At 37.1% G+C, this 19819-nt stretch overlaps 1 protein-coding gene across 8 annotated transcripts in view; it reads left to right on the forward strand.

Annotated features, from left to right (window-relative positions):
- PRKD3 (protein kinase D3) overlaps positions 1-19819 on the forward strand; it is a 71865-nt gene that overhangs the window by 20321 nt on the left and 31725 nt on the right. For all 8 annotated transcript variants that reach the window (XM_032178258.2, XM_032178260.2, XM_058428810.1 and 5 more), the window contains 4 exons: positions 10918-11056; positions 13203-13334; positions 14695-14852; positions 17785-17977. In XM_032178258.2, the coding sequence (XP_032034149.1) occupies positions 10918-11056; positions 13203-13334; positions 14695-14852; positions 17785-17977 (622 nt within the window). The remainder of the gene's footprint in view (positions 1-10917; positions 11057-13202; positions 13335-14694; positions 14853-17784; positions 17978-19819) is intronic.

Here is a 19819-nt window from a genome sequence, read left to right on the forward strand (position 1 = left end):
AGGTTAATGATGAAAGTTAATAAATTCAAGTCTATGTTGAGTAATTTTCTGATAGACTCAGCTATAGTCCTTATGTCTGCATTTAGAAACAGATTGAGCTGCTTCTCTCCAATTAAATATTTTCCTTAAATTGATGTTAATATTAGATTTGTTTCTGTGTAATTTATTAGTGCTAAATTAGTTGCTCAATAGTCAACACTTTTTTTTTTTTTTTTAATAAGTACCTGTTAAGTACAAAGTGCTTGGGGATTCAGGAGGAACATGAAAAGAGAATATCCTTTTCTTCTTGGAGCTTATTTACTATGATCGAGTTTATGTTTAAAAAGACTTCTGAAGATTTATTTGGCATCAAATTTTAAAATGATGTTGGTATTCAATGTCTCAAATGCATTTGAAAAAACTTGTGATGCTGATTTTTAAAATGACGTTGGTATGCAATGTCTCAAATGCATTTGAAGAAACTTGTGATGCTGAAAATATTCTATGTCTTGACCTGAGTGGTGGTGATGTGGGGTGTGTGTATGTTTATAAAACTATCAAGCTTCTAATTAAGATTAGTGCATTTATTATATATCAAGTACATTTTAAAAGTAAATGTATGTTAAACTTCAATCGTTTCCCATTGCATTTAGAATAAAACCTTCATTCTTCTTTTTAAAAAAGTACATACTGGCTCAGCATGGCAGCTCACACCTGTAATCTCAGTGATGTAGGATTTTTTCTTGACCTCTTCATCGGACTTGGGACAGGGTACCCTGTTTACTCAGTCCGCCACACTCAACCTCTTTTGGGAGGGAACATGTGAGCAAACGAGTGCAGGATCTGGCTAGCCGCCTTGAGCGATGGCAGGATCAGACTTCGTGCAGGCCCCACAGTGGCACTCAGGTGGGGGTGCCTGCAACCCCCCAGAGGCCCCAGAAGATACAATACTCTCTTAGGTCTGCCATCCGTGGACAGCAATGTGTTATCAGCTCAGTGGGCCCCTTGCCTCATCGTGTGGGGTGGCTGCCCTCCGCCAGCAAGGGGAAGCGGCCTATGTGACAGCCTTTTTTTTGAGTACCGGCACTTGTCGGGTCTCCAGTGCTTGTCTGGCATCTAAGAACAATGAGGTCCCCAGACACTTGAAGGATGGTGAAGGTGGTAAGCGATGGGAAATGGCTCCCAGTGGAGTGGGACGTGGGAAAGGGGACAGGACAGGCAGGTAATCTTCCTCTGAGGTTCAGCGGCTCTTCCCGGTAGTCAGGCCATCCTCCGAAGTCCAGCTGTCCCTCCAATGTCAAGTCACCTCTCTCCAGTCAAGCTGCTTCTCTCTCTCTACTGGCTGAGTCTGGGGTCTTCATAGGCACAGGGCGGGGGTTGGGCCAGGGGGCAGGCCGTAGGTAGTTTTGGAAAAGGCAACATTCAATTGGTAAAAAGACATTCAGAAAGAACCAATCAGGAGAGAGCAGGCAAACAGGGATAGAAGTTCTCACTTTGGGCCACGGGTTTCAGGCTTTTCATCTTGAAGGTGGGGTTTCGCCAGGACCCACCCTTGTCTGCCTAGTATTTCTCTGCCTTCTGTCTCTATCATCAGTACTTTGGGAGGCTTGAGGCAGAATGATTGCTTGAGTTCAGGAGGTGGAGACCAGCCTGGGCAATATGGTGAGACCGTGTCTAAAAAAAAAATTTAAAAGTTCATAGTGATAAATTATTCATTCAGATAATGTTAAATTCAGAAGCCATTGTTAAAGTGCAAAAATTATGTTTGACCAAGTGAAATAACTTGGAAGCTTCCTACCTTGCCTGGCATTTTACTGACAGCATTTTAACGACATTAACTTGAAAGGGTTCACCTTAAATTACTTTCAAAATAAGTGTTGCTTAAAATAATTTTGTTTGCAACTAGTGGAACCTTTTACTTAAAAATGTTAAGTTAATGCTGTAAAAAATAACGTCTAAAATGGTTACAGAAAGATAAGATTACTTTTTAAAATTATTGAAGTCATCTTTAATGCAAAAGCAAAGAATGAAGTGAGCTGAGTGCATGAGGGTGGAAATTTAATAACTGTGATATTCTGTTACATTCACATATGGACTGGGAAAATACTTCATTTTGCACAGTCGAGAGGGGTCATTGGCACAGTTTGTAGTAAGCAAATCCAGAAAAGCTGGGGGGATGGAGCAGTTGGAAAGAGGCCAAATTAAAGGCCCATTTTGCTTCTACCATGCTGTATCTTTAGCTATTTCTTTAATTTCCTCTTTCTTTTAATCAAAGATGAGGTAGGCCAGGTAAGGAATTATGGACTTGTCTAGTTTTCAAAGGTTGCCAACTTTTTCGACATTTCCCAGCCTCTTTATTCTCTTGACTCTTATTCCCTAAAGCAGGATTTCTCACCTTCAGCACTATTGACATTTTGGGTGGGATAATTCTTGTGGGGGCTGCCCTCTGTGTTCCACAGTGCTTTACCCACTGAATGCCACTAGCTGAAGTTGTGAAAACCAAAAATGTCTCAGGACATTGTCGTATAGCTTCTGTGGGCAAAATCATCCCAGCTGAGGATCATTGCCCTAGAGGAATAAACTAAATAATAGCCATTGACAATTCCTGACAATTACTTAAACGTGTCATCACTTCTGCTGCTTTTCTGAACTTCTTCCCTCTCAGGAGAATAGAATGTTTAGAAGGGATATATATATACACCATTTTATTGGGCAAGAATTGTATTTTGAAGAATATAGAGACAACAGCATTAGTACAGGTTTCTGCCCCCGCCCCTTTTGACTCTGTGAGCATAGTAGAGTCACAAATGTAATTAAGGGCCAGGAAAGGTGACTTGTGCCTATAATCTCAGCACTTTGGGAGGCTGAGGCTGAAGGATTGCTTGAGCCCAGGAGTTTGAGGTTGCAGTGAGCCATGATCAAGCCACTACATTGTGGGCAACAGAGGGAGACCCCCACTCAAAAAAAAAATGTAATCCAGAATTGGTTTTAATTAGTTTGCCAAAATATTTTCTCCTTTTCAAATTATACAACTGAAAGAAAAAAAGGCTCTTCTCCTTTGTTCTTTGTTCTCCTGAAGTCTGATTTAGAACAAGAAGCTATTATCTTAAACGCTCTCTTAGGTTTCACTGCTGTCAAATCATTTTGAGAAATTCAACATATATACTTTGGAATATAAAGTATTTTTGTTTACGGTTTTTTGATATGTTGTTCAGGACTTACTAAAGGTCTTCACATAATGAAAATCATTCTGAGGAGTAATTGGATTTGGAGTTTTAAAGATGATCAATCCATTAAAAATAAGGAAAAATATGAATCCCTAATTTACAGAAAAAAAATACAGATTCACTTAAGCATATGAAAAATGTTCAACTTCCTGTAATAAAAGAAATGCAAATTAAAACTACAAAAATACCATTTTTCATCTAAAGTCAACAAGTTTGATAATACACTATAAAAACGTGGCAAAACAAGTACATAATATATTAACTTGCAGAAGTATAAATTGGTTTGACCTCCATAAAGAGCGATTTGGCAGTATCTACAAATTTCAAATAATGCGTTTTCTTTGAGCCAGCAAATCTCCTAGAAAGTTATCTCATATTCACACTCAAAAAGTGGGAAAAGATATGTACATAGGATTACTCATTGGGTATTGCTCATACTCTTAAGAGATTGGAATAGCTAAGGTGTATTTAGCTTATCACGAGTTCTAATCTCTTTTATTTCTGTTTTTCTGGATAAAAGTTGTACATATTTATGAGGTACACGTGATATTTTGATACAAGCATACGATGCATAATGATCAAATGAGGGTAATTGGGATATCCATCACCTTAAATAGTTATCATTTCTTTGTGTTAGGAACATTCCAATTCTACTCTTCTAGTTATTTTGAAATATACAATAAATTGTTAAGTCTACCTATCATGCTACCAAACACTGGATCTTATTTTTTCTATCTAACTGTAGTTTTGTAATCATTAACCAACCCTTTTATTCCCCCCACCCACTACCCTTCAGAGCCTGTGGTAGTCATCATTCTACTGTCTATCTCCACGAGGTCAATTTTTTTTTAATTTTTCACATACAAGTGAGAACATGTAATACTTGTCTTTCTGTTCCTGGCTTATTTCACCAACCAAAATGTTGTTCTCCACTTCTATCCATGATGTTGCCAATTATAGGATTTCATTCTTTTTATGGCCGAATAATATTCCACCATATATGTGTATCACATTTTCTGTATCCATTTATCCATTGATGGACACTTAGGTTGATTCCCTGTTGTGGCTATTGTGAATTTTGCTGCAGTAACCATGGGATTGTGGATATCTTTTTGATATCTTGATTTCTTTTGGGTAGATACCCAGCAGCGAGATTGCTGGATCCTGTGGTAGTTTTATTTTTAGCAACCTCCGTGCTGTTTTTCATAGTGACTGTACTAATTTACATTCCCACCATTAGTGTATAAGCATTCCCCTTTCTTTGCATCCTCACCAACGTCTTTAATTTTTTGTCTTTTTGATAAAAGCCGTTTTGAGATGAGATGATATCTCGTTGTGGTTTTGATTTGCATTTCTCTGATGATTAGTGATGTTGAGTATCTTTTCGTATACCAATCGGGCATTTGTATGTCTTCTTAGAGAAATGTATTATTTAGATCTTTTGCTTATTTTTTAATTGGATTTTCTTTTTTTGTTGTTGTTGAGTCATTTGAGCTCCGTATATATTCTGGTTATTAACCCCTTGTCAGTTGAATAGTTTGCAAGTATTTTCTCCCATTCTGTAGGTTGTTACTGCACTTGTTAATTATTTCCTTGCAGCAGCTTGTGTGTGTGTGCGTGTGTGTGTGTGTGTGTGTGTGTGTGTGTGTGTGTGTTTTAGTAGAGGTGGGGTTTCACCATGTTGACCAGGCTGGTCTCGAACTCCTGAGCTCTAGCAGTACATTGCCTTGGCCTCCCAGAGTGCTAGGATTACCAGTGTGAGTCACTGTGCCCGACTTTTTAGCTTGATGTGACCCCTTTTGTCCATTTTTGTTTTGGCTACCTGTGCTTTTCAGGTCTTACTCAAGGAATCTTTGCCCAGACCAATGTCCTGGAGTGTTTCCCCATTGTTTTCTTCTAGAATATGAGGATGGTTCAGCATACACAAATCATTAAACATAATATGTCACGTCAACAGAATGAAGACCAAAACCCATATGGTCATCTCAATAGATGCCAAAAAAACATTCAATAAAATTCAACACAATGAAAACTTCGCAATAAAAACTGTCGACAAAGTAGGTTTAGAAGGAACATACCTCAAAACAGTAAGGGCCATATATGACAAACATGCAGCTGGTATACTGAATGGGAAAAAACTGAAAGCCTTTCCTCTAAGATCTGAAACAAGACAAGGATGCCCACTTTCACAACTTTTATTCGACATAATACTGGAAGTCTTAACTAGAGCAATTAGACAAGAGAAAGAAATCGATGGTATCCAAATTGGAAAGGAAGATGTCAAATTATCCTTTTTTGTAGACGATATGATCTTATATTTAGAAAAACCTAAAGACTCTGCCAAAAAACCATTAGAACTGATAAATGAATTAAGTAAAGATGTAGGATACAAAATCAACATACAGAAATCAGTAGCATTTCTATATGCCAACAGTGAAAAATCTGGAATAGAAACCAAGAAAATTATCCCATTTACAACAGCTATAAATAAAATAAAATACCTAGAAATAAGCTTAACCAAAGAAGTGAAAGATCTCTACAATGAAAACTATAAAACATTGATGAAAAAAATTGAAAAGGACACTAAGTTCTTTGTATATATATATATAGTAACATATTCTCATGATAATTTTATGAAGTAGGCAAGCAGGCACTATTTTACAGATGGAAAAACTGAGGTTAAGTAACTTGGTGAAGATTATGTGCTTAGTGAGATGGATGATTATTTTAACAAAGGCAGTTTGGCATTAGTTTTATTCCTTACCCCGTATCCCATCAGTAGGGACTGGTGAAAGAAAACTATACATCTGTTTAAAAAAAAAAAAAAAATAAGAACTTTGTTAATGGAATGATCTCTAAAATATATTGCTAAGTGAAAAAAAAAAAAGCAAGCTGCAGAACAGTGTTTAGAGTGTGCTGCCATTTGTGTAAAATGAAGGAAAGATATATTCATGTTTATTTGGTATGTAAAATATTTTCAGAAGGATTCTGAGAAAACTGGCAACACTGTTGACTATAGGACAGTTAACGAGGCAGCTAGGGCATAGATGTGCCGTCTACTCTTTTTTGCCTTTTGAATTTTGAATAATTGCCTATTCAAAAATAAATAAAATTATATTTTAAAAGAGTATATATTATATCTGAAAGTATAAATATCCATGAGTCTATATTGATATATATAAATGTTGTGAATAAATAAGTGGGGGAAAATAGATAAAGCTCCCATTTGGAAGATTTTCAAATAATTTATGTAGATATTGCACCTTCAAGGAAAGGAAACAAACAAACCTTTCCACTTCTTAAGTGCTCTGCTCATAGTGACTTACTTCCAAAGAGTATGTATAGAAAAGGGTGGAGGGAGAGTAGTTTTGCAGTGGAGAAACCTGACAAACACCACCTCAACCAACATCAACGGTGATGTCATGTTGTTAGTAGGTGCCCTTGGTAGAGTGCAGTGAGAATGGCACTTTACCTCTGTGGTCTGCCTCCCCAAAACCCATTACCCCAGTAATAATGAAAAGAACATCAGACAAATTCCAGTAGAAAGACATCCTACAATATACCTGACCAGTACTTCTCAAAACAGCCAAGATCGTTAAAATCCAGCAAAGTCTGAGAAACTAACACAGCCCAAAAGGGGCCTATGGGGACATAACAGTTAAAGGTGATATGGTATGGATGGGATTCTTAAACAGAAAAAGGGTATTAGGTAAAAACTAAGGAAATCTGAATAAAGTATGAGCCTTAGTTAATGTATGGATATTGGGTTATTAATTGTAACTAATGTACAATGTTAATAATAGGGGAAACTGGGTATGGGGTAATATACAGGAACTCTGTACTATTGTCTACATTTTCTATAAATTTTAAACTATTTTTAAAAATAGATTATTTTTTAAAGAGTATATATAATACATACATTGAATAAGATTTTAAAAGTAAATTTAAAATTCAGGTGTTCGCCGCCTATTCCCCAGGAGCTTAACCATAAACCTGAAATGATAGCATAAGCATCTTTTGTTTTAAGCTCTACAGGTGGTTCTGATGTGTGGCCAGAATTAAGACATTGTTTAGAGATCCACTACTGCGTGAAAACCTATTTTCTCAATTTTTCAAAATCAGGAACAGTAAATCCTTGTATATTGAACTCATTAACAGTTTGGTTTTTGTTTGTTCTGTATAATTCTTCATAATGAATATGTGCTCATTATGAATGAGTGGTGTATTTCTTTTTAGGTGTATATCTTTAATATACACATGTCTCAAGACTTCTCATGTTTTTAGTTCAGACTTTTGAGACAGAGTCTCGCTTTGTCACCCAGACTGGAGTGCAGTGGTGCGATCTCAGCTCACTACAACCTCCGCCTCCCGGGTTCACGCCGTTCTCCTGCCTCAGCCTCCCGAGTAGCTGGGACTACAGGCGCCCGCCACCACGCCCGGCTAGTTTTTTGTATATTTTTTAGTAGAGACGGGGTTTCACCGTGTTAGGATAGTCTTGATCTCCTGACCTCGTGATCCGCCCGCCTCGGCCTCTTATGAACTCTAATTTGTCTGTCGTATAGATGAGTATGGTATGAAAACATGTTGAAATGACTTTATTCTTTATCATTACCAACAGCTTTCTAGCCTCTAATATACATATGTCTATTTTAAATATTTTGAAATATCTCACTGTAATTTCTTTACAAGCTTTTAAGTCTCTTAATACCAACTTCATGTTGATATTATTTTTCATTAGGCCATGTGTTTATTAAGAAGGTTATATTTATTTTTTCCAAGTCATACATTAATTATTTTAATGTTGTTTTCCTTCTCTTGGTGTGTTTATTATTTAGGTCTTCAGTTACCATTATTCAGGACTTCTGGTTTGGTAAAAACAGTATTGATGAGCCATATGATTTACTGAAGATAGTTTCTGGAGAGAAATATCTTTGTCTCTTTCCATTTACTTGCTATATAGTTTCTGGAGAGAAAGTTCCTTGTCTCTTTCCATTTACTTGCTATAGTTTCTGGAGAGAAATTTCCTTGTCTTTTTCCATTTACTGGCTATATAATTCAGACTCTGATTCTTTTCTGACTGATAGTGTCACCCTTTCTTCAGGATCTTGCTCTCTGGTCTCGTCCTGTTCCTGTTCCTCTGCACAATGCTGTCAGCATTATCTTTTTAAAATACAGATTTAATCATGTTCCTGCCTTGCTCTGAAACCTTATGTCTCTTCTCCCTTTTAGGTATACATTAGTAATATAAACCACTGGTGTTTATGGATCACAGTGCTGAGACTTTTACAGCCATCAAGTAATTTAATTTTGATAAGAACTCAATAAAGCCAGCCTATAACTCCTATTATCCTCCATTTTATAAACAAGAAACTGATTTAGAGAAGTTAAGCAACTTTTCTAAGGTTCTATAGTTAGTAGGTGGCAAAGTTTGAACATAATAACAGGTTTCTCTGTTAGTATGGTGCCAGTGGGGTTCCCTGTGCTTTTCTGCCCTCTCTCTACCCAGCTTTCCCCCATCTCATTCTTTAGTCTCAAGGCTCCACTTACCTTCTTCCATTTACCTTGTAACTTCTCATTGATGACACTTACACTTTCAACCTATGGAAACTCTGCTTCTCTTTTTTAGTTCTGCTCAAATATCATACTGAATCCCTCTACTCCACCGTCCCAGTTAACATTTTTTATTCCTCCTTGTTCTGTAATTTTTTTATTTTAATTTTGTTATTTGCCTTATATTGTATATATTTGTGTTTATTTCTGTCTTCCTACTAGATTGTAAGTTCCTGGAAGATAAGGACTACTCTGTCTTTACATACTGTGGGGCCAGTATCTTGCACTTACCAGACACGCAAGAAGTATGCCTTTTTGAAATCAGTTTTATTTATACAGATAGTAGAGTGAGTGAGTTTGTTTGTTTGTGACGGAGTCTCACTCTGTCACCCAGGCTGGAGTGCAGTTGTGCGATCTTGGCTCACAGCAGCCTCCGTCTCCCAGATTCAAGTGATTCTCTTGCCTCAGCCTCCCAAGTAGCTGGGACTACAGGCATGCACCACCACACCTGGCTAATTTTTGTATTTTTATTAGAGACAGGGTTTCACCATGTTGTCCAGGCTGGTCTCGAACTCCTGACCTCAAATGATCTGCCTGCCTTGGCCTTCCAAAGTGCCAGGATTACAGGCGTGAGCCACTGCATCTGGCCTTAGAGTTTTAATGAGGATGGAATATGGAGTCCTTTGTCCTTACAAATTTTTGTAACTAAGTTATGAAGATATTTTATTTTAACTTAATAATTTGATAAAATTTAGTAAAATTTTAATTTTAAAATTTGAAAATTTAATTTTTTGGTTCTGTATTTTTACTTGTAGCTTTTTAATTGAGAATTCTTACACTCTTAGATATATGTCAAAACATACTGTGAGGTTTTACAAATACTGTTGGTGACTCAAAAGGAGAATTAGTATTACAAAAATTCTAAATATTTCTGTATTTTGCCATTATTTACCCTGGTTAAAAAAACTATAAACTTGTAACTTTCTAATTAATCATTGTTTTTAATTTTTTTTAAATTTAACTTTAAAAAAAGATTTGAGAGGCCAGTTGTGGTGGCTCATGCCTCTAATCCCAGCACTTTGGGAGGCCGAGGTGGGGGAATCACTTGAGTCTAGAAGTTCAACACCAGCCTGGGCAACACAGTGAGACCCCTGTCTCTACAGAACATAAAAAATTAGCTGGCAGTGGTGGCATGCACCTGTGGCCCCAGCTACTTGGGAGGCTGAGGTGGGAGGATCACGAGCCTGGGAGTTTGAGGCTGCAGTGCTGAACTGTGATCACACCACTGTACTCATCCTGGGCAACAGAACAAGACCCTGTCTCAAAAAACAGTTTTGAGAACTCTTTAGAAATATATACAGGAGTTTTCTAATGAGAAAATTAAGGTCAGAAAATGAGATGAAGCTAGGTTAGTGTTTGCACCTAAAACACATTCCATAAGATCCAAGACTGATGGTAAAATTGGGCTACAAATTTGGCTGTGCTGTTTCCGTTTGGCAAAGTAAACAGGAAAACATGTTAACTTACGTGAGCAAATTGTTCATGTTATAAAATCAACTAGATGAAGTTATGTGGGTGGGTCTTCACAGAGAAGGGCTACAATATGAAATAGGTAAACGATATCATCAGCAACGTCTCTGTGACAAATGCATTTAGTTTAGTGAAACTGACTCATATCAGACCATTTGATGCAGGCAGGTGACATGGTGTCATTTATTAAAGGATATTCTATGAGGAGCCCAAATAATTCAGTGAGCATTTATAATTCTGAGATCTACTGAAGAATTTTGAAATATCTAGAGCAGCGTGTCCCAAGGCGCTGGAACGACTGCTTATCTTTCAGGCTAAGAATAGAGTAGCAGTAAGTTTAAGATTGTATTCTCCATCAGTAACTGAATATAGAAATCCTGTATTTGTAAGGGACATGTATTTTAAAATCATCAATGATTATTTATTTGTAAATTTACTTTTCTATTTTTCTTGAACTTTAAAATTAACCAGGATGCTTGAGTATGTGGATCACCTTTTAGGTATCAATAGAGTTGTTAGCAAATAGTGTTAGGTTAAAACACTATGTTTTAAATTCTTTGATAAAATTGAAACGTTTACTTATAAAAATAGAAAGCTGTGGTTATACTGATACAGGACTATTATCCCTCAGTTTCCAGAGTGTGGATTCTTTGGCATGTATGACAAAATTCTTCTCTTTCGCCATGACATGAACTCAGAAAACATTTTGCAGCTGATTACCTCAGCAGATGAAATACATGAAGGAGACCTAGTAGAAGTGGTTCTTTCAGGTAAGTAAGTGGCTTTTTAAATGTTATTGCCTTTTCCACTCCAAGAGCCTAGTTTTCTTTACTAAATGCTGCAATTCAATTATATTTGGTCTTTGTACTATTTTTACTTAATTTCTTTCATCTCTAATAATGGTCACCATATGATTTTTCCTTTCAGGAATGTTATATCACCGTTAAGAAAGAAAAATACCTGGCAACGGTGGCTCACACCTGTAAGCCCAGCACTTTGGGAGGCTGAGGCGGGAGGATTGCTTATCTCAGGAGTTTGAGACGAGCCTGAGCAGCATACCTCGTCTCTACTAAAACTTAAAAAAAAAAAAAATTAGCCAGGCATGGTCACATGCAACTGTAGTCTTAGCTACTTGGGAGGATAAGGTGGGAGGATTGCCTGATCCTGGGAGGTTGAGGCTGCAGTGGGCCATGATCACACCACTGCACTTCTGCCTGGACAACAGAGCGAGACTCGTCTCTTTAAAAAAAAAAAAAGAAAGGCCCGGTACGGTGCCGGTGCGGTGGCTCACACCTGTAATCCCAGCACTGTGGGAGGCCGAGGTGGGCGGATCACGAGGTCAGGAGATCGAGACCATCCTGGCTAACAAGGTGAAACCCCGTCTGTACTAAAAATACAAAAAAAAATTGGCCAGGCGTGGTGGCGGGCGCCTAGTCCCAGCTCCTTGGGAGGCTCAGGCAGGAGAATGGCATGAACCTGGGAGGTGGAGCTTGCAGTGAGCCAAGATCACGCCACTGCACTCCAGCCTAGGCGACAGAGTGAGACTCTGTCTCAAAAAAAAAAAAAAAAAGGAAAAAATCAGGATAGGAAAATAAACTGAATTACATGAATGTTACTAAGCTTAGGAAATTATTTGGTCTGAAAGAAATATACTCTTCTCTGAGTCGAAGAAATAAAACAGGTGCACTGAAATTCTGTTTTTTCCCCTTCCTCCACCCCCATTTCTGTAAAGAGCATAAAAGAAGAAAATTGGGGTTTAGAAAAGAGAATCAGGAAAAAAAGAAGTAATGAAGATATGGAAGAGGAAATTACAATGCTGGTTATTTCTGTGGCTTTAAAATAAAAAATGCTCTTTCCCTTTTTGTCCCACTGGGCTTTTTTCTACCTTTCACTTTTTGACCTCACCCATTCTTGCCATACGTTGTTTTTTAATTCCCAGTGTTTGCCATCTCATCCAGCAGCAATGTGAGCAAGATAATAAGGAGTGAAAAGGAAGAATGAATGCCATAATAATGCACATAGGTCTGCAGTAATTTTTGTTTGGCAAGTAGGAGAACTGATGGAAGAAAGGAAACAAGCTGGCCAGCCATGGGTCAGAACCCTGCTACCAAGTTCCCTTTTCTCAAATTCACCTTTGAGCCTTTTCTTGAGATCCTCTCTGTCCTTATTAGTCCCCACTCCTCTCATCTTATATTTCTGATTCTCTCATTCATCTCACTCCCTGCTACACTGATCATTCATCTTCTATACAACAACCCCAAACCATCTCTGTGTTTCCCAATCCTTGCCTTCCTCTTCATTCCTGACGAGTTTCACTCCCTGTCTCATCTGGAAGTCCTGCTCACATCTCTTCCTTCTCTACTCTGGACCCCATCAGACTACTTGCAGGTTGAGGTGAGAGGAAGTTCCTTGGGTCTACCGTCCCGATGTTCACTAAGGGGAATGGAGTTTCTTTCTCTTATCCACTAGGACTGTGGAGAACAAACAGACAAGTATATCCTGGGATCCTAAGTTAGGACTCTATCTTTTTCCACAGAAACGGTTCCGTAAATTGAAGTTAAGTTCCATAGTACTTTTTACTTTAGTGTTCTATTTCCCACTGTGTAAGTTAAGCATTTTTAATTGGTTAAAGTAGACCTAATGTCTATTTGTAATCTTGTCATTATGAGAAAATGCTGTTGGAGTTCCAAATAAGTAACCTACGACCCGCTTCTGGAGCTCAAATGATTAGAAGTAAATGGACTTCCTAAACTAGAGTTTGAAATCACAATATTAAATAATTTACTTTTATGGTCCTGTGAAACTTTCAGAGAAAAAATGTTTCTGTGTACTTTGACATAAGCGAATGTGTGAGCATTCTTAATCTCATCGCAGTTACAAATACAAGGTATATTTTAATACTTTTCTTTTTTAAAGCTTTAGCCACAGTAGAAGACTTCCAGATTCGTCCACATACTCTCTATGTACATTCTTACAAAGCTCCTACTTTCTGTGATTACTGTGGTGAGATGCTCTGGGGACTGGTACGTCAGGGACTGAAATGTGAAGGTATGTGATCTAAAATTTTTGTGGTCATTTGAAATAAGATTCCATATTTGCATTTTTTATTATCAGTGAAAAAGCAAGATGATGAGCTGTTGACTAGGGTGGTAATGAGGATTTAGAATTGAAGAGATCAGGACTCTCATTCTATCTCTGCCACCTACTTCATATTCTTGGGCAAATTACTAAACCTCTTAAGATTAATTTCTCTGTAAAATACATTCTGCCCCACTGGTTTTGTAAAGAGTAAATGGTTAAATCAGGTAATGGGGTTAAATATTTAGTACAAAGTAATGGCTCCATAAATATTCATGTTGTTTTTTGTTTTTAAAAAGTTTTCTTGGCCAGGCGCAGTGGCTCACGCCTGTAATCCTAGCACTTTGGGATGCTGAGGCGGGTGGATCACCTGAGGTCAGGAGTTTGAGACCAGCCTTGCCAACATGACGAAACCCTGTCTCTACTAAAGATACAAAAACTTAGCCGGGCGTGGTGGCGGGTGACTGTAATCCCAGCTACTCGGGAGGCTGAGGCAGGAGTATCACTTGAACCTGGGAGACGGAGGTTGCAGTGAGCCGAGATTGCACCATTGTGCTCCAGCCTGGGTGAAAGAGCGAAATTCCGTCTCAAAAAAAAAAAAAAAGTTGTCTCTTACATACAACTAAATTGTCAGATTTGTTCTGAATTAGAATTGCTAAGAGTAGGACATAGGTGCACATTTCTGATGAAGAAACAGTCTTCTAAGGTGGAGGGTCAATAAACTTTTCCTGGAAAGGGACAGAGAGTAAATGTTTTGGACTTTGTTGGCCATATGGTCTCTGTCATGATTTAACTCTGCTATTACAGTATGAAACCAATCATAGACAATATGTAAACAAATAGATATGGTTGTGTTCCAATAAAACTTTATTTAGGAACATTGAAATTTGAGTTTCATAAAATTTTCATGTCACAGCAGGAATTTGGTACAGAGGCCGTAGTTTGCTAACTAACTAGTGCTTTAAGGCAGTGGTTCTCAAACTGTACCGTGCATCGTAAAACACACTTTGCTGGGCCTCATCCCCGTAGTTTCTAACTCAGTAGATCTGGGGTGGAGCCTTGTAATTTACATTTCTAACAAATTTCCAGGTGGTTGCCTTAGGGACCACACTTCAAGAACCACTGCTATAGCTGACTTATCCTTTTTACACATTTCCTTTTCTTCTCGAATTCATTAGCTACCACTTAGTCTGCCGTCAGGGTTCTTAATTAGGGTGGATATGGCTAACAGAAAATATGTTAAATAAAAGAAGCAGTGGTTTTTATGTATCACACTTAAATAGTAAAGTTTTTTTAAAATCTTACATTTTACCTTGTAAAATACGTTTAGGCTGTGGATTAAATTACCATAAACGATGTGCCTTCAAGATTCCAAATAACTGTAGTGGAGTAAGAAAGAGACGTCTGTCAAATGTATCTTTACCAGGACCCGGCCTCTCAGTTCCAAGACCCCTACAGCCTGAATATGTAGCCCTTCCCAGTGAAGAGGTACGTATTCTAAGGTAATAGACGTTTTAGTAGTAGTTGTTCTCTATGTTTCTACAGGGTGTATGACATAACTCTAGAACATAATTTATATGCTAAAGAATGGTAATGTTCCTACACTTAAGAAACATAAAATGTAGTAATGGAGACAGGACTTACCGGTAGTAATGAATTGCATTTTGTACACCTTGGGATGCTATTATGGCTTGTACCACTGCTTTAGCCTTCTAGCCAGTATCCTGGCTCCTGGTCTCCATTTTTTTTTTTTTTTTTAATTTTTGTTTTTTTTTGAGATGGAGTCTTGCTCTGTCGCCCAGGCTGGAGTGCAGGGGCACGATCTCTGCTCACTGCAACCTCCGTCTCCCGGTTTCAAGCGATTCTCCTGCCTCAGCCTCCCAAGTAGCTGGGATTACAGATGCGTGCCACTACACTCAGCTAATTTTTGTATTTTTAGTAGAGACGGGGTTTCACCATGTTGGCCAGGCTGGTCTTGAATTCCTGACCTCGTGATCTGCCCGCCTCGGCCTCCCAAAGTTCTGGGATTACAGGCATGAGGCACCGCTATCTGCAGATCTGTATACAGATGAGACAGTTGAGACACAGAGCAGTTAAGTGACTTGTGTGAAGTCAGAGAGCAAATTAGTAAGAAATAGTGGAATTAAACCCAGATGTCATTATTAATAAATCAGTGATGTTTTTTCCTAATACAGTGTACCTCTCAAGGGCAAAGGCAGTAGATCCAGGAAAAAAAAAATAACTCTATTGTACATTTGATGGTATTTGAAATGACTTCCATCCGTAGGTTGTAATCTTATTATTTAGTTTTTTCTGTAACTTCTCTGATGTTCTGTAAATTAATGGCAAAATCAAGGCCTTGTCTTGGTACTGTGGTCATAATATTTTGCTAAGTTGAGACACCAGAGTAAAAGTTTTTGAAATCCTTTCACAAAAATTCCATCTTCTCTTATTACTTAGCCCTAGTGTGAGATTTTTAAAGGATAAAAAGAGTGCTGTGGCATAAAGGACTGAAAATGAGTGGTTGGTATAAACCTACAGAAGAGCCTGGAAAAGACTGGTAGGAAAAAGTTAGTGCATCTTATACACTGAACTGCACAGAGAACTTACCTAGGAATGAGGACAGTAGAATAGAGGTATGTCAAGAGCCCCACAAATGATGCTGTTATGCCACCTATGCCCAGTTGAGTATTACTAGATTAGGAAATAGCAGAAGGACAGAGCAAGTGGATAAGGTGTTACATTTTTCATTAGTTTATATTTTATCTTGAACATGAAAGCTCCTTAGAGAAGTATAAGAAGTGCAGTTACATGTCTGAATTGGTTAGATTGTTCAGAGTATTTTTAAACAAGTAGAACTTGTAGCATGGAAGGGCTTTCAAGGTTTACTTTAGTCAGTTCAAGCATAGTCTCAAAAAGAAGAACTTTATTTTCCAATTGTTTGGGTTTTTCTACTGGGTGAACAAAAAGCAAAACTAAAGAAGGCATGAATTAAAAATTTTTGTAACCTGAGGGGTGAGTAGATTTTGGTAACTATGACCCTTTCTATATGAAGGGAATAATCAAACTAAATTATAGATCACCCAGTTCAATGTGGCTCGTTCCATTCATTCAACACACATTCACCGATTATTGTATGCCAGGCCCTATTATATACTAGGGACACAAAATTGAATAAAACATAATCCAAGTAAGCACAAAATCCTAATACTCAACTACCATCTAGCTATATTAACAGATTTTGCTGTACCTGCTTGCATCCTCACTGCCAGAACTGATGTCCTGAGATCTTTCAGATGCCTTCTATAACTAGTAATGTTTGTAACTCAGAGAAGTTGGGTAATTCTACATTAATATGTTCAACCAAGGGAAGGAAAAGAAGTCAGAAAAAAACAAGAGACAGGGAAGTGCAAGGGAGAAGTAAGGGGAGGAGAAAAAAGAAAAAAAAAGGGAAGAAAAGGACAAAACAACTGGTTGGAGAAGAGCACTATAAAATGCCTCAGATTGATAGTGTAGGCAGGTATTTTTCTTTTTCTTTTTCTTTTTTTCTTTTTTTTTTTTCTTTTTTTTTGAGATGGAGTTTCGCTCTTGTTGCATGATGGCATGATCTCGGCTTACCGCAACCTCCGCCTCCTAGGTTCAAACGATTCTCCTGCCTCAGCCTCCCGAGTAGCTGGGATTACAGGCATGCGCCACCACGCCTGGCTAATTTTGTATTTTTATTAGAGATGGGGTTTCTCCATGTTGGCCAGGCTGGTCTTGAACTCCCAACCTCAGGTGATCCGCCCACCTCGGCCTCCCAAAGTGTTGGGATTACAGGCGTGAGCCACCACTCCTGGCCGGAAGACCAGGCGGAAAACCAACTAGCTAGGTTCTGGAATAGTCTCCAAAATGGGTAAATAAAGTTTACTTCTTCTTAAAGCTGAATTACTGAAACTATTGTTTTAATTAGTTTTGTATCTGCCTTTGTTTATCATTATTAATTAGACTTAAAATGTATGTACATATTTTAGTATTAAGATAAATTTGAAAATCTAAAATGTGTTTCAAAATATATTCAGATGTCACATTCAGTAATGCAAAATGAGCAGCAATAATACTTTCTTCATTTATTTGTTTTAAAGTTTGTGTGTTTGATTTGTAAAGTGCTGAAATGTGCCTGGCAAATAATAATCCGTGAATATGTACCTGAGAATTAACATATCTTAGATTTTTTTTTAAGCATAAATATTAGCAAAAAGAATCTGCATTTTTCTCAAAGATTGGTAAATTAAACATCGCAAAGGAAACTGCTGAGAACAACATTTTTAGAGTTTTTTGGCTTTAGTGTTTGAAATAAATGATTCTTGTGGTTAAGCTCTGCTCCCACTGCTGTGTTTTTAATATTGACTTACACTTATGAAAATTACTTATGTTTTAGTCACATGTCCACCAGGAACCAAGTAAGAGAATTCCTTCTTGGAGTGGTCGCCCAATCTGGATGGAAAAGATGGTAATGTGCAGAGTGAAAGTTCCACACACATTTGCTGTTCACTCTTACACCCGTCCCACGATATGTCAGTACTGCAAGCGGTTACTGAAAGGCCTCTTTCGCCAAGGAATGCAGTGTAAAGGTAGGATTAGGTGTTTTCCCTAACTAAAATTTATGTCTGTTTTTGTTATTATGTATAGGCTTCAAATATTTATATTTCAGAAGCATTAGCCAAGGAAATTATTTTAATAATTGTTAACTTATATAAAGGAAAGAGAAATATAAACAAAATATAATTGTGTGTAAACTACTATTACTACTATCTGCAGTGTGTGTTATTATGTGCCAGGCACTATAGTAAAACAGTAAACAAAACTTTACATGCTCAGTCTTCAAAGCAATTATATGTGAATTATGCTTTTGTTAGTATACTAGTAGTAATAGGCATTACTATTACTATTAACTACTAATAGTAATAGGAGTACTAGTAATAGGAGTCAGTAATAATAGGAGTCAGTAATAATAGGAGTCATTTTTCATTTTATAGACATAGATTAGGTAACTTGCTTAAGATCATGTAGCTAGTAAACAGAAAAACTAGAATGTGGATCTCTGAGGGTGGCTTCTTCACTTGTATGCTTATCACTTCCCAATAAGAATAGCTAGTAGGCAGCAAAGCTGATACTTGGGGTTTTGTGTCTTTTTGATTCCAGAGCCAGACACTAAACAAAATAAAAATAACGCTTTCCTCTTTTCATTAAATATTTATTACACACACACATAAGCATACTGCAAGAGTTTTGGTTTTTTTGTTTTGTTTTGTTTTTAAGTATGTAGTTAGGAGAATTTGTACAAAAACTGTCATTCCCAAGAATAATCACACTGAAATAGGTAGGATGTAATAAAAGCTACTGAAATTATGATAGGGACCCACCTGTATTTGGATACTAACCCAGCACACTATTACAGTATTCTCAAAACATTTCTTCATGAAACAAGTTTTTAATAGCATACTGGAATAATTATTTGCTTATAGTTATATAATGCTTTTATGCTTTTTAAAGATGATTTTATCTTTTTGTCTCATATCTTCTCAGCAATGCTGTACAGTAGAAACATTTCACAGTAGAGTGAAAACTAAAATAGAATGTAAATGTCTTAGATTATTAGTCATTGAGCCAGGATAGGATATAAGTAGTCTAACTATAATCTTGTATACTTTTTTCATGTAATTAGCAGTTCTTGGTATTGTACTTTTTATATAGTAGAAGTATTTGTGGAATTGAATTATCAAGTGATCTAAATAAAACATTAGGGTTGAGGGTTTTGTAACAAGAAATTCTTGCTTACAAGACAGAGTAAGATAATTGTATATAAGCTTAAGCATGTAAGAAAATAAAGCTTTTCTGAGGGGGGAGGGATAGCATTAGGAGATATACCTAATGTTAAATGACAAGTTAATGGGTGCAGCACACCAACATGGCACATGTATACATATGTAACTAACCTGCACGTTGTGCACATGTACCCTAAAACTTAAAGTATAATTAAAAAAAAAAGAAAAGAAAGCTTTTCTTGACAGTGTATGACAGCACACAAGAACATCAAATGGGGAATAGGTTATACATTTGTTGTCAGGTATTTGATAACTATTAGGCATTATAACATGATGAAATTTTATTTCAACAGCTTGCTTTGAGTATGAGTTACTACATAAGTTAATACTTTAAAATATCAACCTAAAAATGTATTGGCAAGCAGCCACTGAGAAATGTTTTGGGAAGGAACATTAGTAACAGATGTACAAATTCTAGCCAACAAATAATCTTAATGAAGGTAGTTAATATTCCTGCTCTGCTAAGCAGAACAGAAACATTCTTAAACCATATGCACAAAAGTATAGTATTTTGTAGAGGAACTAAAATAAATACGAATGAATTTTTACATAAACCTGTTAATTCTGCTACTGGGTTATTCAACTTTT

Source organism: Hylobates moloch, unplaced genomic scaffold (genome assembly GCF_009828535.3).
Source record: "Hylobates moloch isolate HMO894 unplaced genomic scaffold, HMol_V3 SCAFFOLD_15, whole genome shotgun sequence".
In the NCBI taxonomy this organism is placed as follows: Eukaryota; Metazoa; Chordata; class Mammalia; order Primates; family Hylobatidae; genus Hylobates; species Hylobates moloch.